We start from the raw sequence: 24,212 nt of genomic DNA on the forward strand, positions 1-24,212 counted from the left end.
AATTCTTGCCTTGGCGCCTGCCCATCTCCTTCTACCTATGCTATCTAGTGGGTCTTCTAAAACAGGATTAGATTTCCCTGCTGGCCAGGGGCCCCGCTTACAAAATGCCCCTGCTCCATTTCCTGGGTCCTGCCATGGGCCAAGATCCCTCACACCACTCAGAAGGGTCTACAGGAACCGGAACAGGCTCCCCGTTCACCAAGGACCTCGTCAACAAAAGGTCTACCAGTCTTTAGGCCAGCCACTAAAACAAAGACACTCCTACTGTCCTCTGCCCCAAGCACCCGACCCAGCTCCCAAACAGGCTGAACTGGGTGATCCCGTGGCCGCGCAGAAGGGAGGGAGAAGGAAGGAAGTCTCTGGGGGCAAGCTGAGATGGGCCAGGGAGAGAGAGGTCGCAGCAGAGGAGGAACAGCCCCAGCAGAGGGGAATAGCCCCTGCAGGCTAACGGGGGAGTCAAGAGGGTCAGGGAATGCCCCCGCTCCATTTCCTGGGTCCCACCGCAGGTCAAGAACACTCTCACCACTTAGGAGGGTCTTCAGGGACAGGTCCAGGCTTCCCCGTTCGCCAGGGACCTCACCAACAAAGGATCTCCCACTCTTCAGGCCTGCCACCAAAACACCTACTTGAATTAGTTGTAGTGGGACGATCTGCTCTCAGTGTGGGCTTCACTGTTTCAAGCTTGGATCATTAAAAAATATAAGTTCATGTCTGCCGTGCTGCCGCCCGCGTCTGCGCCGGTCTGCCACGCTGCCCTGTTCTTGTTTCTTGACCTCAACAAGTCCCTCACTCAACTATGTGTCTTTCTAAATTTTAAATTGTTCCCCAAGATTTTCTGCCTCAAAGCCATTGACAAAAACATCTTAACCTAACCGTAAGCAATTACTTAAAGGTTTGTTTCAATTATGATGTACACCGAAGCCCATGAATGTATCTCTCCCAACACTAAGACTGAAAGAATTTGAGCTAACCTAGTTTCTTTGTTTTCTTTAGTCATTAACCTAAGCCACAGTCTATATGGCTCCTCAAGAGAAACTCATAAATCCTAATTCTTGTCTATGTTTAGCCACATGGGCCTGGTACCTTTTCTCAGTAAGGCATTCTCATCTTGTTTTCTCTGCTTCTGACTGGTGACTGCATCTCTGCCTTTCCTCTTCCCATGAATTCTCCTACTCTGGTTGCCCCAATTATACTTCCTGCCTGGCTACTGTCCAATCAGCATTTTATTAAACTATTATGAGTGACAAATCTTTACAGTGTACAAGAGTATTATCCCACAGCAGGTTAAGTTAGGTTACATAATGAGTTTAATGTAAACCGTGTTGTATATAGTAAGATCTTTCTTTAAAATGAAAAAAAAAAAGGAGTACACAGAATGTCATGGAATCCTCAGCTGTAACAGCTAATTGGGTCCTGAGCAATAAATCTTCTTTTCTAGGTCAGGACAGCTGATCTCTTTTAATTGTAGAAATCCAAAATGTCTGACTGAATCCCATGCAAAGATATTGGATAAATAAAAATATTTCAAGCGTCTCACATTTCACTAGACTCTGTATTAAATAAAAATATACTCTGTTAAGGAAATTTATAACTTTAAGTGCCTACATTTAAAACAACCAGAAAGCACAAACAAATGAATTGCTTAATGATTCAACTCGAAACCTTGGAAAAACAAGAACAAATGAAACCCACCAGATAGCAATAAATAATAAGTATCAGAGCCAAACTCAATAGAAATAAAGAGAAAAACAACCACAAATCTAAGAGCTGATTCTTTGAGATGATAAACAAGATTGATAGACTCTTGGCCCAGCTAACCAAAGAGAGGATAGCCCAAATGAACAGAATCAGAAATAAACAAGGAGACATAACAACAGACACCAATGGAATTCAAAATATTGTAAGAAAACACTGTGTTGCTTTTGTTTGTTTGTTTTTGAGACAGGGTTTCTCTATGTAGCTTTGGCTATTCTGGAACTCACTCTGTAGACCAGGCTAGCCTCAAACTCGGAGATTTCTGTTTTCATCTCTCAAGTGCTGGGATTAAAGGTGTGCACCACCACCATTCAAGTAAGAAAATACTGTGAAAACCTATACTCCATTAAACTATAAAACCTAAAAGAAATGGACAGGTTTCTAGGTTTAGCCAAACAACAAAATTAGATGAAGAAGAAAGTGACACCCCAGAGAGAACCCTAGCAATAAAGACATTGGGATGGAAAGGGGCAAACCAGCAAATAAAGACACTGAGATGGAAAGAGGCAAACCAGCAAATAAAGACATTGAGATGGAAAGGGGCAAACCTATATTTTTTGCTGTGTTTTTGCAGTAGACAATTTATAATTTTCTTACTACATAAACTAAGTGACGATTAGCTAACTTATCTAATGAACAATACAGTCAACAGTAGCTAGTCTGCACCGTTCTGCCACTAGTCCACCATTTTCAGCTGCATGTAAAGGGTGGTATGGAGCTGTGTACCAATCATTATTAAGATTTAACAGCTGAAGTAGCCATTATTAAGATTTAACAGCTGAAGTAGCCATGTTTTTAAGGTGTGAAACCCATTTCACACACAGTGAAGGTAGTCTGTCATTGAATTGAGGCCATATGTGGATCCTCATTGGCCAAGGGTACCTACTATAAAGAACGATCTACATGTATATGGATTGGTCCTTCAACTGAGGCCTTGCAAGACTAAGCTACCTGTGCCATGGCTTGTGGGTGCAGAAGCTAGGTCAATGGCTAACAGCTGTGTTAGCCATAGCTTAAAGTGAAAGAGGATAGTGATGAAGTCCCTCATGGTCCTAAGGCGTACGTTTAAAACTAGCCTCTTTGTTGGCCTGTGTCTAGCACCTATGTCCTTGATGATTATTTCTTTAAATCTAGTCTAGACTTTTAAAAAATAAATTCATAAAGCAAAACAAGCAAACAAAAACAAATAATTGGCCCATTTTTAAAAATGACCTTTTGATAATTCTCTAAAAAAAGAATTATCAAAAGAAGAAATAAAAATTGCTAAGAAACATCTCAAAAAGAGAAGTTCATTGTCCTTAGCAAGTCAGGAAATGTGAATTGAAACAGCTTTGAGATTTCATCTTACCCAAGTCAGAATGGCAAAAATCAATAAATCAGTGTGAACAATTCTCAGAAAGCTAAAAATAAGTCCATTACATGACCCAGATCTACCATTCTTCGGCAAATGCCTGAAGCACTCAACAGTCTACTCTCCAATACTTGATCCGCCATGCTCGCTGTTGCTCCACTGAGAGTAACTAAAAAATGGAAACAGCCTAAATGTCATCCAACAAATGGATGATAAAAATGTAGTATGAACGCACCATGGAATATTATTCATCTATAAAGCAAAATAAAACCATGAAAATTTCAGACAGACATACTTTTGAGTGAGGTAATAGATCCAAAGAAACAAATAGTGCACATTCTCTCTCATCTGCTGTTCCGTGCTCCTAGTCTTTAGATGTGACTAAAGTCACCTAGAGTAACTGCAGAAACCAGGGAAGTGCAGGGGGATCACTGTGTGGGAGAGGAGCAGCAGAGAGGACAATGCCAGGGCGCAAATGATTGGAAATGTGAAATGGGGAAAATGTGTGGATCAATTGCGGGGGGAGGTAAATACAGAAGGTGGAGGGTAAAGCAACAGTAAGGATGTCTGAAAAAAGTCATAAGGCATCATATTATTATCTATTTACCTGACAAAATAGTATCTCTCTCTCTCTCTCTCTCTCTCTCTCTCTCTCTCTCTCTGTACAGATATATGGGTTAAATAAAAATATCCCATCTTTTCAAACAATGCTCCCTGTTAGAGCCACAGAACATGTAACAAAACTACCAACATGCCTGCATGAGGAGCCCCCCTTTGAGTTGTTGGTCAGGGTTGTCCAAGAGACTCTTTAAACATCATTGCTCTTCGTTGTTTTCTACAGGTAGAAACTAAGTCCCTATTGCTGAAGACAACAAGCACCTTGGACACGGAACCCAGAGGATCTGAGCTGGAACTGACAAGAAAGCATCCTCTCTCAGGATTTTCTTAAAATTCAGAGAACAAGAGAGTGTGTAGTGCCCAGTCCCCTTGATATATCTACAGCCCAATTCTGGGCTCAGGGACCGTTGTGGGTGAGAAGGTTTTAAGAGTCAGAGGAGCAGAAACTTTGCTGTGAAACTGTGTCCCCTAGAAATGTGAGAGGAATGGGGTGTGCCTATGAAGTCTCATCAGCATGGCTACCGAAACATGACATGAATAAAAACACCGACAGGCATGCCAACACAGAATGGGGAAAGTTCTTGGAGCCGCAACCTTGACAAGAATCAAGGGCAATGGGGAATACTGAGCTGGAGAAATGGCCTTACCTAGGTCTTCCCCCAACATCCAGTGGTCAGCCCGACGATCATATACACACAGATAGCATTATATGAACTGAGCAGATTGTATCTGTGTATTCAGTTTCACACACACACACACGTACACACACACACACACACACACACACACCAACAATTAAGGAAAATGTCATGAATTTGAAAGAGAGGGGCACATGTGAGAGACTGAAGGGAGGAAAAACAAGGGAGAAATGATAAGATTTTTAAAGTAAAAACAATTATAATCTTCCCAATGGATTCAATACAATATCTACAAAAATCTCAGTTGTCATTTTTTTCTTTTTTCTTTTCAGAAATTGGCACATTCATATAGAATGGCCAAGACAACATTGGAAACAACAGGAAGAGCAATGTTGGGAGACTGATAATTTCCTGATACAGAGTAGAGCCATCAACATCGTAAGATACTGACATAAAGATTGGCATTCGAATAAATGAAGTTGAGAAATAAATCTATGTTTTTATGGCAGGCTGGTTTATCAACTGCCAAAAGAATTCAATGAAGAAACCTTTTTTTTTTTTTCAACAATATTGCTGGGACAATGGAATGACCACATGAAAATGATCTTAGACTCCCATCAGGGCAAAAAGACATAAATCTTCATGACCTTGGTTAGGCAATGATTTTTGGGATATTATCTAAAGATCAAAGAGGAAAACAAAGCAGATTTTATAAAAATTAATGTTCTTCCATCTTCCTCTTTTTCTTTGCTTCTTTCCTGTTTCTCTCCTCCCCTTTTTCTTTTTCTCTCCCTCCTAAGGTCCCATTCCCTAGCAGGCTAGCCTGGAACTCACTCTGCAGCCTTGGCTGCCTTTGACTTAGTAGCCTCCTGCATTCGCCTTTGGAATGCAGAGATCACAGGTATGTACCACCATATCCAAATCAAAATGTAAAACTCTTGTGCTCTAAGGAATACCATCACGGAAAGTGGAAAGATGATGCCTGGAATCCAAAGCACATATACAACCCTATATAGGAAGTCAGATCGCCTGATTTAAAAATGGAAGGCAAATTTGAACAGACATTTCCCCAGTGAAAACAAAAGCTCAACAAAAACATGAAAAAATGCTCACCATCATTAATTATTATAGAAAAAGGAATCAGTATTGTTACAATACAGGGAGCTACAGATCCCATAACAATAGCTACTATCTATCAGGTATTTATCTGTGTTAGCAGCATAATGATATCGCCATTATTACCATTTCAATTTTATTTCCACATGAGGAAACTAAAGAATTTATTTCAAGTTTGTTAGGCTAAATCATGCAATTTAAATTCAAAATTTAGTGAGCATTTTATACAGGAACAAGATCTACTCAGAATTTAAAGAAAAAATAGAAACTCTTCTTCAATTCATGAACAATATTAAGGTATCATTGATGAGAAATTCAGAAGTGATCATAACATGGGAGATTTTCAAAGTCTAACTTTAATCCTTAGGTATTTCCTCCACAATTAATAATATATGACAAGAATATAACTTCCCTTTATTAGTTAAACTGCGTCCCTTACCTCATGAGACTTTCATTCTTCTTCTCCTTTGAAAAGGGCACCCTTGCAGAACCAATGAACACTTCCAAAAGCTGGCTGACTGCAGAGTTCATGAGCTGGCGAATGAGTTCTTGAAACAGGTAATCAATCAGCCTTAAAAACTTCAAATTTGTTTCTAATAAAAACCGATACTGAGGCAGTTTAAAATGCATTGTGCCGATTTCAGATGGTTTTGACTCAAAGTATTCTTTGATATCTTTCTTTTCTGCAACCTATAATTTATAAAGCAGTTGGGAAACATGGCATTTCCCTAGGTTAATGCAGGTGATCTGCTGTTTATAGTATTCTAATCAGTCTGGACAGTATATAAAACTAAATTTTATCATCAGCTTTCATCAATATTTGGCATCATGTTTACACTACATTCAAACATCTGTCAAGAAGAGAGAGTCCTTGTGTGTTCTGGAGCCAGTCAAGTTCAGAGTCTCAGAGGCAGGTCCATCTGGAAGTCAGATGGGAATGGACGGGCAGGTGAGTGGCTCTAACGGTACACACAGGGTAAGAAAGCCTAGTGGACAGTGTTCACTGCATTATTGAGGTCTCTTTATAAAACCCTCAGTGATGTTTCACTTCCTCTAGATGCTGCTTCTGAGCAAGGGTGTTTTCTTTATCTTAGGAAAACTAAGAACTTTGTCACTAATCAGGGTCCCTTGATATGTCACCTCAGGCTAGATAGGAGGCATCTTGATTACATAGAAATAGCTATAGTTCATACACTCATACATGTACAAATACATGTGTCATTGCATTCTGCATCATGCCCCCAAAGGTTCTTAGACACAGTAAAGGTGATACCAGTTGACTGGTTAGTTAACTGCCCATTTTCAGTACTTTTTTCAGGAATGCAATGTGGGATGCTCATTCAGCACACAGTGACAGGACAGATAAATTCACAGAATTACCTTTAGGACTGTGCTTTTTATCTCCGCAATTGCCTTAGTCCTGATCTCCTCGAGTTGTACTAGTGCCTGGGTGGCTTGCTGTATCTGCTCTTCACAAAACTTGTCCAGAGCATAAGTGCGGGAAGTGTCCAGCTAATGGAACGGCAGTAAGTGGTGCATGGTTGAAAGAGAAAAGTCACTTACCAAGAGCAAGAGACAAGGCATAAGATCACCTTCCCACGGCATACTGAAGAGCATCGTTTATCATCTCTTCTTTAATACTTCGTGCTTTACATACCCTGGCTTAAATGTTCTTCCATTGTAAATACTCATAGTTGAATGCAATTAAATCTTTTTGTTTTTATTTTTTGAGTCAGGGTCTAACTGTGTAGTTTTGGCTGGCCTAGAACTCACTCTATAGACCAGGCTGGCCTGAAATTCATGGAGAGCTGCCTGCCTCTGCCTCTCAAGAGCTGGGATTAGAACCATGCACCACATTATGTCCATCATAACTAAATCTTAATAAAAATGAAAACACAGCATTATTTTAAACCATAGCTAAAATTTCTGGAACAGAAACCTTAAAAATTTTATTTTCTTAAAATTCAGAAAGTTAAGGTATTGTCTATGAAATGAGGAAAGCACACTAATTCCACACTTACTTTTTGCTTTCTGAATACCAATTATCTGTTAACTCAAAAGCCCTGAACATGAAACCCAGGATAGAGCTGGGCTAGAGAAGAGGCTCATTTGGTAAAGTTCCTGCTGCGAAGGCATGAGGACCTGGGTTCGGGGCCCCAGCATACACACAAAGCTGGTGTGGTACTTATCTGTAACTGTCGTGCTGGAGAGGCACAGATAGAGCAGTAAGTCCCTGGAAGAAAGAGGGGGAAAAGGAAAAGGAAGAGGAAGAAGAGATAAAGAGAGGAAGGGGAAAGAAGGGGAAAGGAAAAGAAAGGGAAGGGGAAAGAAAAGGGAAGGAAAGGAGAGGGGAGGGGAGGGAAGGGAAGGGAAGGGAAGGGAGGGAAGGGGAGGGGAGGGGAAGGGGAGAGGAAAAAGAGGGAAAGAAAGGAAAGGGTGTTGAAATATGAGCGGCGGGGCTGCATCCCCAGCACCCCGCTGCCCGCAAGGCTAGCTTTACCCGAAATAATTACATGGACACTGTATTCATTTAATCACTGCTTGGCCCTTTCTGTCTAGCCTTTTCTAGGCTAACTCTCGCACCTGGACTAGCCCATCTCTAATAATCTGCTGTAGCCCACAAGGTGGCTTACCAGGGAGATTCTAGCCTACGTCCATCCTGGGTCGGAGCTTCATCGTGTGTGCCTCAGAGAGCAGAGATCTCGCCTCTGCCCGCAAGAGTGGAGCATCTTGTCTCTCTGAGGCGTCTGCCCCTGTGAGGAGAGCTGTCGAGTCTCTGAGCTCACTTCCTCTTCCTCCCAGCGTTCTGCTCCGTTCACTCCTCCCACCTACGTTCTAACCTATCAGGGCAAGCAGCTTCTTTATTTAATCAACCAATGACACTCCTCCCACCTACGTTCTAACCTATCAGGGCAAGCAGCTTCTTTATTTAATCAACCAATGACCTTCCTCTGTCACAAGGGAAATTAGGAAAACCAATAAAAATTAGGAAAGCTAAGCAGTTTGGAAAATCTGTAAGTCTGTTCCTAAGACACCGTGGGCAGCAGTGCTGACAATGACAGACAAACTATTGGGGTTCCCTGGAGACTTCAGGTCCGTCCTATCAGCTTCTCTCAGAGCATCAAGATGACAGAACTGAGAGAGAACAAGCTTTGTCCATGTTGACAGAATAAGGCAGAGATTTTGGATTGTGTTTAGCATTTAAGAGTGGAGTCTGGGTTTTTTGAAAGGCATTTTGGGTGCTTGATAAGCAGTCAGGTATTATATCTTGTCTACGGGGAGAGTGCGACAGAGTAGATTGTCTGCATTGTTGACTAGTGTCTCAGTTACCCTGGTGCCAAGTACATTGGGAACTGTTGCTAAAGCGAGCAATGATTGAGAGTCTCTGAGTGTGCTTGTTTAGAGACATTCCTGGTTTGAAAAGAAATCAGCGGTGCAGAAATAATGAGGTTAACAAATAAATTAGTATGTTATTAATTACACAAGCATAAAATAATATTGGCAGTGAAACCATGAATGAGGAGGGGTTTTTGAGGTATTTTACTTGAAAAAATAGAATTTAATAATCAGACAAGGGACAAAGAGGAGAAAATGAGTCAATTCAAAATAGTACAGCTGGATCCCAGGCTTCTTTATTTAAAACGATGACATCTAGGTGTAGCTGGTTTATTTTACTCTTCGGGAGCCACCCAGTTCTTATTTATGAATGCCCAGCCTTAGCTTGGCTTAATTCTAGACAATTTTCCTAACTTAAATTCACCCATTTCTCTTATCCTATGTTTTGTCTCTGGCCTTTTTACCCTTCTTTATTCTGCATGTCTGTCTTCCCCTTTTTTACTCCTAGACTGCTTGTGTGACTGGCTGGCTGCCCCCTTGAATCCTCCTCTTCTTCTTTTCTTGCTCCTCCCTCTTTTTCCCTTCTGTAGCCTAGATTTCTTCTCCTGTTTATTCTGTCTACCAACCCCATCTATCCTTTTTCCTGCCCAGCCATTGGCCATTCAGTTCTTTATGAGACCAATTAGGTGTTTTAGACAGGCAAAGTAACACAGCTCTACAGAATTAAAGAAATGCAACATAAAAGAATACAACACATCTTTGTATTACTAAACAAGTGTTCCACAGCATAAATGAATATAACACATATTAAACTAATATTCCACAACACCTAGGGATAAAGAGGTCTGTATATTTATTGATGAAATTTATTTTTTTGGTTTTTTTGGTTTTGTTTTTTTATTTTTTGTTTTCAAGACAGGGTTTCTCTGTAGCTTTGGAGCCTGTCCTGGAACTATCTCTGGTACACCAGGTTGGGCTTGAACTAACAGAGATCCACTGGCCTCTGCCTCCCAGGTGCTGGGATTAAAGGCATGCCCATCACTGAATGGTGACTTCAGTGAAAAACGCTGTCTCAAAAACTAAGGGGACCAATAGAAGACCCCAAACCCGCATCTTTGGCTCTACACACATGCATGACTATGTGTTGTAGGGTATTTGATGACACTGTGAACCCTGAGACTGTGTTATTTACTGGAAAACCTGTAAAGAGGCTAGATAGAAATGGCCAAGCAGTGATTAAATGAATACAGTGTCCATGTAATTATTTCGGGTAAAGCTAGCCTTACGGGCAGTGGGGTGCTGGGGATGCAGCCCCGCCGCTCATATTTCAACACCCTTTCCTTTCTTTCCCTCTTTTTCCTCTCCCCTTCCCTTCCCTTCCCTTCCCTCCCCTCCCCTTCCCTTCCCTTCCCTCCCCTCCCCTCTCCTTTCCTTCCCTTTTCTTTCCCCTTCCCTTTCTTTTCCTTCCCCTTCCTCTCCTTATCTCTTCTTCCTCTTCCTTTTCCTCTTCCCCCTCTTTCTTCTTCATTCCTTTTTGAGACAGGTCTCACTATATAACTCTTGCTGGTCTTAAACTCATAGAGATCTGTCTGCTTCTACATCCCAAGCACTAGGATTAAAAGGTGTGCACTCCCAATCCTGACTCATTGTTTGAAAGTTTTATTATTCAGTTAATCATATAAGACAATCTAAAATTGGCCATTCCTCTTTCACAAAAACCATAGAAAGATGTTTCTCCCTGAATTGTCTCCTGGTTAAATTGAATTTAATACTTTTGAAATAATATTCATCCAGGAGTGGTGGCAAAGGTTCATAATCTTAGCACTGGAAAAGCTAAGGCAGGAGGATTATAAATGAGAGGCCAATCTGGTCTCTATAGCAAGGCCCAGGTCAACTGATGTACTCTGAGAGATCCTGTCTCATAAAACTAAGGGAAAAAAGAAGACAGAAGTTCTAATACTAATATCCTTAATGTAGATATACAAAATACAGCCAAGTAGTGGTGGCACGCACCTTTAATCCCAGTGTTCAGGAGATGGAGGCAGGCAGATCTCCAAGTTCAAGGCTACCTTTGTCTACAGAGTGAGTTCTAGGACAGCCAGAGAAACCCTGTCTCAAACAAACAACAAACAACCAAACCAAAATCCCCCCAAAACAAAGCAAAACAAACAAATAAGTGTTATCCATAGTGATTAATTAATCTTCCTGAATTCTTTCACTACCTCAAAGAATACTGAACAATTAATTACTATATATCATTGATTTTAAACTTACGTGGATTTAAATATTATGTTAGGCATGGATCTTATTACATTTGTATATTCAACACAAAAACATTTTTGAGGTTATCAAATTCATAACTTGTACAAGTCCCTTTACCATTTCTCTTTCTGAAGTAGATGACCAGTTTACCCTCCAGAATCTCCCTACGTACTGGGACAATAAAGTAAAATCTGCTGGAATCCTATTTTACTCTATATGAAGCACTTAAGTCTTACAGTTCTGTGTATTCAATCATTTTCAAAAAAGCTCTATTATAAATTAAGTCAGGCCACTAGTAAGCTCATTTTTCCTAGAATCCTGAAACAGAAATATTCATTCATTTAAATGAACACCAGTGTCTGGAGAGACGACTCAGAGGTTAAGAGCACTGGTTGCTCTTCCAGAGGAACTGAGTTCAATTCCCTGCACCCACATGGTGGCTCACAACCATCTGTAATGAGACTGGTGCCCTCTTCTGGCCTGCAGGCATACATGCAAGCAGAATACTGTACACATAATAAACAAATCTTTTTTTAAAAAAGCATTTAAACCAACACCACTGAATTCCATCTTGTGATGAATTCTTGACATTGAAAATATCAAGGGACAAATAGCTACTAACTGCCATGTATTAGAAATGATTAATTACAAATAATTTTGCACTTTAGAGAGACATTTAGCAATAATGCACTTCAGTCACTTCTGTTGAAATATCAGTCAGCATGTCTAAGAAATGTTGACTCCTACAATTGACTGCCATCTCTTTAGCATGACTTTATTGCGACAGTCATCCACAGTGATTGGCATACGGGTTGAGAAACTGCTGTCTCTCTTATTCAAACTCCCAGTTCTGCACACCAGTACGGCTGGCAGGAAAGGCTTCCACCCACCTTGATAAGGCATACGGCGGAGGGGTTGTCTTCATTGTTCTTTTTGAGGTTCAGTGCATCTTCAAAGAGGCCTCTTACATAAAGCAAGCAACTTTGAAATAGCTCGTCAGCACAGAAAAGGTGGCCGTACAAGTACGATCTGAAAGGCAAAATATCCACAGGTTGAGCTCTCCTTCCAGATGAATAAAGCCAGCAGTATGACACCACTGAGTTCAAGGAAGGTTAATATTTCCAATTGGATTTCCAAGAAGTGATTTTGAAAATGAATTATATGTACCATCAACTTGTTAAATTTATTAAATCTAAATAATTTTTTCCAAGTAACAAGGGAATGTTCACTGAATAAGGAGCAATGTGGAGAATAATTCTGAAAAACTACTATCTATAGCCTAAAGTAGAGAAGGGCTTTTCTCTTTCTGTATTGATCGCAAAGTCAAGACAAACTACAGCCAGCAGCGCTGGCAAGCAGGACAGAATGGGAACAGGAGAAAAGACAGAGAGGGAGAAAGGTGGCTCCTTAAATACTGGATTAGTCAGAGCAAAACTGTTCTGTGAAGAACGGCTCCTCTGCCTTCCATATTCCTTGTGTGGTAACACAAGAGACATTTCAATAAAGAGGATACACAGATGGCAGATAAGCACATGAAGAGATAGTCAACATTAGAGGAATGCAAATTACTAATAACACTAAGAAAACACAAATTTAAACATGCTGAGATGTTATTACACACCCATCAGAATGTCTGAAATAAAAACCAGTGACAACGCCAATAATATCAAGGCTATGAAGAAACGGAATTGATGGTGGGAATGCCAAATAGCTTAGTCATTCTGGAAATTAGCTTGTCAACTACTTCAAAAGCTAAATCCAGCCTTGCAGGTTTATGCAGGCCTACAATCCCAGGGTACAGGAGGCTGAGGCAGGAAGATGGTAAATTTTAGGCCAGCCTGGAATATACAGTGAGTCCCTGTGTCAAACAAACCAACAAACAATAAAACCACCCAAGCATCCAGTGACCATATGACTCAGAGTTATAACCTGGGCATTTACCCGAGAAATGGAAGCTCAAGCATACACAAATGTTTCAGCAGCTTTCCAGGACAGACCCAAACTCCAGAAGACATGCAAGTGTGCATCTCTAGAGAAGTGATTAAACAAACTTCAGTACACATGTGTCAGAGAACATCCCTGAGCACCAACCAAAGAAATATTACTATATGCACAGCTGAGGTACATCTCCAGAGTGTTCTGCTAAGTGAAATAGCCAGTTTTATGTTATATGATTCTTTCTACATAACATACTTTACTAAAGTATGATGGACAGGGAAAAGGCAAATCAATCTATCTATCTATCTATCTATCTATCTATCTATCTATCATTGGATCATCTATCTATCTATCATCTATCTTTCTATCTATCTACCTATCATTGGATCATCCATCTGTCTATCTATCATCTGTCTGTCTATCTATCTATCTATCTATCTATCTATCTATCTATCTATCTATCTATCTATTATCTATCCATCTATCATTGGACCCATTAGAGCTGCCGATACATCTGAGAACCATCACATAGTCCATGTCATGAGTCTGTGAACTTGCTTCCCACTTTTATTGTTTCAGACTAGAATGCTCCTTCAAAGACAAAACCACAGAACTAGAGCATAGACCAGTAGTTACCACAGAGTAAGGAGAGGCAGTAGGCAATGAAGTAATGATAGCTATAAAGGCAAACATTAGATCCTGTAGTGACAGAAATATTCTGCATATTAATTAATGCTAACATTCTGCAGTCACAATGTTTGAGTCTGATGGCAGGGTGGAAGGTGAGAGGCACAGAAGATTTCTCTTTATTATTTCTTACAAATACATTTCAGTTCACAATTATGGCAAAATAAAATCTACTAAAGACAACAAAAACACTTGGCTGCTTGAAATCATGCAAAATAAAACCAACTGTTATCTATGACTACTTCATTCCTATTTGGGGAAGAAGAAAGATGAAGGGACCAGAGGAACTCAGTAGGAACTCACAGCAGAGCGGTTACAGCAATGTGGTCACAGAATGGCATCCTGCCATGTACGGGAAGCATTTAACTAGCTTCCACAGAGCACAGATGGGTCAGACTGTGGACCTAGGGACACAGCTCAGTGGCAGAGCACTCAATGTTCTGCTTGTAGCACAGAGTAAAAGACAGAGAAAGATGGCAACAGAGAGAAGAAAAGAGAAATAGATGTTAAATGTATTCAAAATACCAGCAAAATGTGACTTCCCAATCTGAATCAAAATTCAATGTATCTAGTTTATGCTACCTTTTGAAATCATTTTGCTTCTGAGATTTGTATGATTGTATATTAAGGTTTACCTGCTCTTCTCTGTCTTAATTCTTTTAACATTCAGTTTCCAAGTAACAAAGGCTTTATTCATCCTGAAAAGAAAAGAAATACTTTTTATATTCTTTACTTATAAGAATTATATGGAACAAGTTTATTAAGAGTTAAGTTAGAAAATTCCCTAGACTATGTTTTGTCTTGCATTACCAAAAAAAAAATGCTAAGTCAAACAAATTTTCTCCAAAACCATCAACAAAACATAAAGCAAACAGCAAATGTAAGTGAAAGTCATTAGATTTCTTATAGATGCAGAACTCAGTTGAAGCATCCCAATAAATATTAAAAAATCTGAAATATATTTTTTATACATCAGTTAGTTTGCAATGTGAAACAGAAATGGAAAAATGGAAAGGAGGGATCCAACTAAGGAGAAGAGAGCTCAGTACAGAAGGAAGGATGAGAAGGGAGAAATCACACTAAGTTGTTTGATGAAGCTTTAAGGAATCTTGTTATTTTACATTACCTAAAATCATAACAATATATTTAAGTGTATGTGTATACATATGCACATATATAAAAATATATGTACAGAGAGGGGGGGGCAGGCTATCATGGCTGACAATGCTACCCACAAGAGCCACAAATTACCAAAATCCCCAGAATCAATCACAAGAAATCTCCTTTGGAATGTTTAGGGTATACTAAGTGACTCCCAAATCAATATGGGCTACGGTTGCCCCTTGGCTGCTTCTCAAAGGTGAAGGCAAATCCTACTTGCTGAAGATACTATGCACTTAGGACACAGACTCTCATATTTTCTGATTATTCTAGCCTGAAAGTCTTCCTGGTATCCATGCTACCAGAAAATATGATAAAAGTTGCCAAAGGAGAAAATCAAGCAACAGTGTTACTCAACTGTGACACCTATGGACCACAACAATGGCCAGCATGGCAAGATCCCTGTGAAACTGGTCCTAATACGTTGGAGGTAACCAACAGCTATCTCATTGGACTTACAGCCCACTCAACAGGAGAGAAACCACGCCTGGTGCTAGAATCTAGCCAACTTCCAGAGGCCAGTAAGGTCATGGAGCTTAGAAAGGACTCTAGTACTGCCACTTTGCTAGACCAGCATTAATTCCTAGCTGCATTCGAAATCTTTTCCACAGAAAAGTGAAACTCTCACCCCTCATCAAAACAAACAAACAAACAAACAAACAAACAAAAGAAAAGCCCACCACCACAACTGGATGCAACACAGAGATCAACAGATTGTAGGGAACCTTTCTCCAACAGATACATCAACTTCACATCTGTATCTACGACACAGGGGACATCATGGATATACCAACTTCACATCTATATCTATGGCTCAGGGGACATCACGGATACACCAACTTGACATCTGTATCTACGGCTCATGGGACATCACAGACATACTGACTTCACAACCGCACCTATAGTTCAGGGTACATCATGGATACATCGAGTTCACTTTTACATCCATGGCTCAGAGGACATCACAGATACACCGACTTCACTTCTGCATCTATGGCTCAGGGAACATCATGGGAGAGGGGGTGGAAAGATCATAAGAGCCAGAATACCAGAAGTTGGTGATGGAGGTGGGTCTTGTATCTTATCTGTTGCTTTCATTGGTTAACTAATAAAGAAAACTGCTTGGCTTGATAGGACAGAAAATTAGGTAGGTGGAGTAGATAGAACAGAATGCTGGGAGAAAGAAGCTGAGTTAGGCAGTCACCATGATTCTCCCACTCCAGACAGACGCAGGTTAGGATCTTTCCTGGTAAGCCAGGTCGTGGTACTACACAGAATATTAGAAATGGGTTAGATCAATATGTAACAGCTAGCCAATAAGAGGCTGGAACTAATGGGCCAAGCAGTGTTTAAAAGAATACAATTTCTGTGTAATTATTTCGGGTATAAAGCTAGCCGTGTGGGTGGCCGGGTGCCAGGAACGTAGCCCGCTGTTCCTCACAACAAGTTGGCTGTAAAGCAGTTTCCCATCAAAATGGCTGAATAAGCAATATCTGAATAATGCAAATATTGATAAACATGGTGATGTAAAAGAATTCTCACAAGGTCACTCTTCTGGACAAGTAACTACCTAGCACCCGAGGACTGCAGAGAGATGGAGGATTAGCCTCTCCCAAGGACAAGCCCCCTAATTGGTTCTCTGATTAAAAGTGGTCATCTCTGAACCACTTATACACAGAGTGCTCTCCGAGGCTATATTTGGACACTTGTACAGTAAAATGTAACATTAAGAACCAGGGAAGAGGAGAGTTCATTTGAGGAGGATATGAAGGGGTCATAGGGAATGGACTCGGGAGGCGATGCAGAGAGAAAAGGGATATAATTATACTTTAACTAAAACGTAAAATAAACATAAAAAGTCAAAATTAAAATTTCAACAATAATTTGTATAAAAACCTTGTATAATGCTAACTAAAATAAAAAATAGTTATGAAAAACAGATGTGCGTATAACTTAAAAATCTCAGAGGACCTACACAAGGACCACCTGAGAAGTCTACCTGGTGACTGCTCATCGTCCATAATTTCCATATGGGAAACAGATCTCATACCTTTCTGCAAGTCTCCTCAACTTCTCCATTTTAGGCCTTGGTGGGACCTGCTCAGTGCCACGTTGGCAGCCCTCCCTCAGCAGAGAGTGACCCCAAATCAGTTGTTGTAAGATCCTTCTGTTTGAAATTATCCTGCTTCCTTTTACTTAGCTATTACCTCTGCTTGCCCTACCATATGTAAGTTCTATGGAGCAGACACACACATATCTTATCCTGTGTGGGTTTTTTGCAGAGTCCCTGACCCCTCTGTTCTCATCTTTTCCACGTTCATATCAATTAAAGAGGAAGTAGCAAATGTTGCTCAATAAGCGACACCATCTCTGTGATGAAGCCTTGTTCACCTGTCTAAAGTCCCTCAGATCTTTAGTGAAGCTATCACATAAAATTTAACAAGTTAAAGTATTATTTGACTTGGATTGGAGCAGAGCTCTGTGTAAGATGATATGCCTAGTAATGAGAGGTGTTACGGTTGATGCATATATTTAAATATGTTTAATTTATACATTTAATATGTTACATATTTCTATGTCTCTGCAAAAATATATGTATGTGTAATATATAATTTGTATATGTTCTTTGTCTTTTACAAATAACAGCAGACAACAAGAAAAAGCAAATATTAAAGAAATATTAAAGATAAAAAATTTATAAACTGGGTGTTGTACAAACATTAAAAGAGCAACAGTGTAGTCCTTGACCCCCTGGCTCCTACAATCCTTTCCCTGTCTTCTTCAGGATTCCCCAAACTCTGCCTAATGTTTGGCTGTGGCTCTGCCATCTGCTTCCATCAGTTGCTGGATGGAGCCTCTCTGATGACAATGGGTTAGGTACCAGTCTGGTCACAGAAGATGATCAAGTTCAGGCTATGTATCCACTATTGTTAGGAACCTTAGCTGGGGTCATCCTTGTAGATTCCTGGGGGATTCTCTCGTGCCAGGTTTTTACCTGACCCTGAAATGCCCCCATTTCCGGTAGTCTCCTTAAGTACTCTCCCTCCATGTGCCTCCCTTCCGACCTCATCATTCCTGTTCCCATCCCACCTGCTCTCAGTTCACTCGCAGAACGTCTTCTACATCCCCTTCCCAGGGAGATCTGTGCACCACCCCCCCACCCCCCCCGTGTATCTTCCTTATTCCTAGTCTCTCTGGGTCTGTGGATTATAGCATAGTTTTAGGAGCCGGAGGAGTCAAGGGCTCCACAAAAAAAAAAAAAAAAAAAAAAAAACCAAAAACCTCACAGAATCAACTAACCTGGGCTCAGAGGGGCTCACAGAGACTGAACTCACAACCAGGGGCCTACATGGAACTGACCCAGGCCCTCTACATATATGTGACAGTTGTGCAGCTTGGTCTTCTTGTGGGATTCCTAACAGTGGGAGCAGGGGCTGTCTCTGACTCTTTTGTTGCCTCCTGGGACCATATTCCTCATACTGAGTTGCTTTGCACAGCCTTAATTCGGGGGGGGGCACGGGGGGGGTCCTTAGTCTTACTGCAACTTGACACGCCATGTTTTGCTGATTACCATGTGAGGCCTGCTCTTTTCTGAATATGAAACGGAGGAGGAGTAGATGGGGGAAGAAGGTGGAGGGACTGGGAGGAGACGAGGGAGGGCAAACTCTGCCCAGGATGCAAAACAAACAAACAAACAAACAAACAAATTTAATAGAATAATAAAAAGAGCAACAGTGTCCATTCTTTTGCACTGAGATGAGTGTGAAGCATCTTACAGCTTGGCAAAAATTTCAAGACAGAATTTGATTCAGTAACCTGCCCCAACCAGGACCTCCACTCTTCTCTGTTTTCCTGTGTAATATTTTCAATCCCCTGCATCTTACACATTCATGTTTACTGTTCCTCATACACCTTAAAATCAGAATTTTAGAGGCTAATTTATTTGTTCAATACAGTTTTCCAGCATCTAGAATAACTCTTTGCTTTTCTCGGATGCTCAATAAGTATTCATCAATACAAAAGGCATGAAGAAAAAGTAAACCCAATAGAGACTATTCAATTATGGTTGACAATAAAGCATCAGTTTTTGTAACATTTATCCAGAAAAGACTGAAAAAATTGTCCTTAAATGGTTGAAGTTCCTTAGTCTAAAACACACGTGTGGAACACCCCATCCTGCTCCACATCCCATGAGCAGCAGCATTCTAGTAGGAGCAGATGCCATGGGCAACAGCTCTAACGACACAATCAAACTACCAAGCGTTCGTTTCCTTTGCATCCATCTTACCGGAAGTTGTAAAATATCTTAAATTGCTGCAGTAGATAGAAGTAATGTCTTTCTGAAAGCCAGTCCAGGGTAGAGAGGAGTTCCACGTCTTCCATGCCGGTGCCTGTTTTAGTGACCTAGAATCACAAAGCACGAGCTGTGGCATCACTTCTATTTTCAAGACACCGAAACTGTATTCACCTTCTACCCCCAGTCTTCATCCACTTCATGTGTCCCCGAATCTGGCTTCCGTGTGCACACTGCCGCTACACTGGACACTTGTTCCTGCTTGCTCTCTTGTGTCCCTACAGAATGAACAGGAAAACTTCTTCTCTATCCAGAGATATTTTTACTAATAACTTGATAAGCTTTCTGTCTCACAATTTTCATATTTGGTATCAATTGTTCTGGCTCGGCTGAAGATGCCTGCCTTGCATAGGGAAGTCCTAGGCTTTGGTCCTGCTCGAGCATACTGTTGAGTTGATTTCAGTTGGATCATTGGGAGAGCAGAAGAAAACAGCTGGTTATTAAACCAATGATCAAACTTTGTTAATCATAACTTTTGGCATCATGATGCTAAGTATATATTGAAAAGATTTCTATATCTTGTCCTGAAGTTTCTAACAAATGTGTCAATAAATGAATTCTCCATTGAGCCAGAGAGATTTCTCCACTGGCAAAGTGCTTGTCACACAAGCATGAAGACCTGAGTTCAACACCAGAACCCACGTAAAATAATTGGATGTGGTGGTGTGCTCCTGTGATCCAGCCCTGGGGAGCTGGAGAGAGGTGGCTCCCTGGGGCTTGCTGGTCAGCCAGGCTACTTACTTGGTGAGCACCAGACCAGTGGGAGACTGTATCCCCTATCGAAAAACACAAGGTGGATGGCTCCTGAAGGGCACCCAAGCTTCACACACACACACACACACACACACACACACACACACACACACACACACACACACACTCGAAATAGGTATTATTCCTATTATGCCAACAAATGCCTGTTTTCTAGTTTTCACTTTTAAAAAGTTATGTAAAATATTAATAAAACATTTAAGAGGTGAAAAACTCCTGCCAGCTGAATCCTTAAATTTGTACCAAAAGGAAGAAAACTTTTATTATTAAATAATTTTCTTCCAAGCTGTTTCTTAAACATTAACTTCTTGACTGGATTTCTCTAAACCACAAAGAGATAAATCATATTTTTTATATGTGCCTAAAATTAGATAAATGAATATAATCATATGTATATACGTGCATATATAAATGAATTTCATGCTCTTCAGGAGACATAGACCATCTTTTTTTTTTAAGCAGCATTAGGCAGGAGAAACCTCCTTTTGAATTGTTGGTCAGAGGAGACCAAGAGACTCTCATGGTTGCCTTGGTCTCCTCCCAAAGGTTGGAGATATGTCCCTATTGCTGAATCCAAGATTCAGGATTTGAGCTGCATCTGACCTGAAAGTCTCCTCCCTGAGGACTAGCTTCCACAGTGCCAGAAGGTGCTCTGCACACTGTTAAAGGAGAAAGCAATCAATAGTTCTACTGGGCTGGGGCACCTATGAACCCCAACAATGCACCGCTTGGTATGATATCCCTAAAGGTGAAGTAGTGTCGCTCATATGATGGTGACAACCAACAGCTCTCTAGTTAGACTTAGGGCCTATTTAACAGGAGAGAAAACATACCTGTACTGGAAACCTAGCCAAATACCTTTGACTAGTGAGGCCATGGATCTTAGAACAGGGGCTATGGTAGCCACTTGATTAGATCACACATTTCCCTGCTGCATTCTAAATATTTATCCTGTACCCATAGGCAGGTGTAGCTCTCCCCCCACCTCCAGGAAGCATCTTTCTGCAGCAGATAGAGAACACTGCAGAAAGCCACAGCTGGTCAGAATGCAGGGACCAAGCGACTAGGGGTGCCCCATGCCAATGGATGCATCTACAGCACAACTCCTGCACCAAACCTAAGGCTCACTGTAGAGCCAGAAGACCAGGAAGTCTGCTCAGAGAGTATGGGTCCTATGGATGACAGGGAAGCTACAGCCATGATACTGCAAAAATAGGGCTGCCTAAACAGGACCTGAACAAGGACGTCACCAATGGGATGGGGGATACTCATCAGGCCTCACCCTAGAAAAAGACCTCTAGGCACCTAACGAGCACTGAGGGAGGGAGAGTTAAAGGATACTATGGAAAACAAGGTCATGAGTTTGAGAGGGAAGTAAGGGAAAACATGGGAGGGTGGAAGGGATGGAATATGGGAAGGATCGGACAGAGAGGAGGAAGAGGAAAAAGATATAATTATATTTTAATCATAAATAAGTAAAAATGCCTCATTAAAAATAAGTCATAAGTTGGTTGCTTTTATTCTCCTCTCTTATTATTATTATTATTATTTTGGCAGGGTCTCATTATATGTGCCGCAGGTTACAACGCCCCTGCTTCTTCTGCCCCCGCCCCCCACTGCTGGGATAGCAATTGTACTTGACTGAACTGGGTATGACTTTCAGGGGTAATTCATAAAGCTGAGCATATGTATTTTACATTACCTTTGAGACAAATGAAGCGGTGACCATCCAAAATACTTTGCAATTTTTAGCTCTGTGGGCAGAGACTACTTGAAGGTCATACTCGTTGAAGATGCCTCTCGTGTTTTCCATAGGAAGGCAGTATACAAATTCACCATCATCTCTCAAAGGTTCCTCACAAGAAGAAGACACTTACTTTGACTAAAGTAATATTTAAATGACTAAACAGGCCCAGTGGGAAGAATGTTAAGACAGAATCAAAATAGAATAGTGCTAGTGAGGAAAATTAGCCTCAAACCATGCCTAATTCAAGTTCAATAAGACCAATCTCATAAACCATCCTCCTTAAACACGGTACAGTGACAAGACATTTGGAGATATTATCCACACACTTGCTATGAACTCGACGATGACCCTGAGCAAGTGTGCCACATTCCATTCTGGATACAGCTAGCTTCTCATCTGCACCAGTCAGGATGGGGTCAGTACTCTACCGGCTGTGGCGAGCGCTGGTAGTGGGTAGCACACAGCAAGCAGTGAGTGCTTCACATAACTATCTGAGCAATGATGCCTCTGACAACTTTAAAGAGACCGAGGCCCGATGCTTTTAAATATAACTGAGCACATGCAGAAAGCTCATAAACTCATGAAGTAACGAAAGAGGAGCTGAAAGCCACGTGCGGCTTTAATTCACACTTGGTGCTCCTACCGTAAGTGCCCAAGTTCCTGTCCCATTGATTTGGAAGTATTGAGAAGCTGAGAAAGTAGTGAGCGTCCACTGAGAAAATGTAAAGTATAAATTATAAAGCTGTTTTCTTTTAGTTTTGAAATGTGCACTTTTATCGATAAAAAATTTAAGTCATACAAAAAATTTCAGAGTAGTTTTATTAAAAGAATAATTTCATCATTGGTGATGGTCTCAAAAGCTACTGAATCAAGTGATTAAGCTGTTCCATTTACTGTGGTTTTAGACTTTGGATTCAGTTTTATAGTGTTTCCATTGGTAGCTGTTTGCTTTCTTGTTTGGGCTCCAATTATAACCTGTACTAATAAACCTTTTTTTTAAAAAAAAAAAAAAACAAAACACTTAAATCCCCAAATCAGAGGAAATGAGCTAACTTGAGTGACTGGCCACAAGCTTCATTGTAGCTTTTTGGCCAATTATGCCATTTTTGTTCTAATTCTATTTTCTAAGGTTATTAGAAACTTAGTGTAGATAGAGTTATCAAGTCTATTTTTATACAAATCAAGCACAATTCACTGAAAGATAAAGCACTCATGCACAGCTAGGGTTTCGTTTTGCACTTTTAAACACTGAGACCACAATCTATCTGATGCTATAGTGTGTTCCTCTTCCATTTGACCTTCACAGCTCTCTAGAGTCATTCAGAGAGGATAGAAACTTGCTCAAGATGAGCTAGTGGGTGACCGAGATTCAAAAGTGCACGAAGCCTATTTATGAGTGAACTTCCAGTCACCTTATGCTGACTACAAACGATGATTTTTAGTCCTCAGAGTAACCATCTAGAGCGGGAATTGGCAAACCCTGGCCTGGGCCAGGTATCTGTTTTTATAAATAAAGTTTTATGGACAAACAGTCATTTGTTGTGTTCTGTGCACCAACAGTCTGTGCACAGGGGCAGGATGAGTGCTTCCTTGCAACAGAGCTCATATGACCTACGGAGACTAAAATACTTCTTATACGACCCCAGGATTTGGAGCAGTGATTCTTAACTATGTAGCGGTTTACTGAGAAAACAGGCAATTAGCCCCGCATTCACAGTTTCTTATTCCGTTGGTCTAGTGTGAAGGTGAGAACATGAATTTCTGCTAAGTTTCTTAGATAAGTTCCTCTTACTTCTTTTTTTAAACTCACAGAGTGACATACACAGAGTTTGAGGCAGATGGGGCACTTCCTGTGAACTTACTTAGAAGAGGAAGAGATGGGGAACAGACAAGAGATGTACTGTAGACAAAACTGTCATGCTTATCTCTATTCTTTAAGTAGGGGAAATAAATTAGGCTGAGATGCTTTTATATTTGCCAACAATTATTGTAATGCATTATTAATTAGCTTTGATGTGATATCCACAATGAGTTAATAAAGGTCAAGATAGATTCAAAATTTAATTTCTAATAGTTGAAATTGCATGGGATAGGATCTCACCTTTAGACTGTACTTCTGAAGGGCAATCTTAGGACGGTATTTCAAACTATGTGGCAATACTGGAGTTTTCCATTGGAGCTTTTCTCTTAGCCTAATAATATGTTTTATGGCATCAAGCTCTTTTGGTTCTGGTGGGAAAAGGATTTTAAAGTTCAATGGAAGTGCAAGTATAGGTATCATTCAGTAATAATGTAGACTACTACAAATATCTCATTTAGTGATAATGTAGACTACTACAAATATCTCATTTAGTGATAATGTAGACTACTACAAATATCTCATTTAGTAATAATGTAAACTACTACAAATATCTCATTTAGTAATAATGTAGACTACTACAAATATCTCATTTAGTGATAATGTAGACTACTACAAAT

At 40.5% G+C, this 24,212-nt stretch overlaps 1 protein-coding gene across 1 annotated transcript in view; it reads right to left on the reverse strand.

Annotated features, from left to right (window-relative positions):
- Dnah14 (dynein axonemal heavy chain 14) overlaps window positions 1-24,212 on the reverse strand; it is a 229,533-nt gene that overhangs the window by 202,849 nt on the left and 2,472 nt on the right. Inside the window, exons 2-9 of the mRNA XM_013346965.1 lie at window positions 23,836-23,963; window positions 21,685-21,842; window positions 20,846-20,868; window positions 19,151-19,238; window positions 14,337-14,399; window positions 11,967-12,105; window positions 6,859-6,990; window positions 5,918-6,168 (exon numbers count right to left, since the gene is read on the reverse strand). Coding sequence (XP_013202419.1) covers window positions 5,918-6,168; window positions 6,859-6,990; window positions 11,967-12,105; window positions 14,337-14,399; window positions 19,151-19,238; window positions 20,846-20,868; window positions 21,685-21,842; window positions 23,836-23,963 — 982 coding nt within the window. The remainder of the gene's footprint in view (window positions 1-5,917; window positions 6,169-6,858; window positions 6,991-11,966; window positions 12,106-14,336; window positions 14,400-19,150; window positions 19,239-20,845; window positions 20,869-21,684; window positions 21,843-23,835; window positions 23,964-24,212) is intronic.

The sequence above is a fragment of the Microtus ochrogaster genome, chromosome 6, assembly GCF_000317375.1.
Source record: "Microtus ochrogaster isolate Prairie Vole_2 chromosome 6, MicOch1.0, whole genome shotgun sequence".
Classification (NCBI taxonomy): Eukaryota; Metazoa; Chordata; class Mammalia; order Rodentia; family Cricetidae; genus Microtus; species Microtus ochrogaster.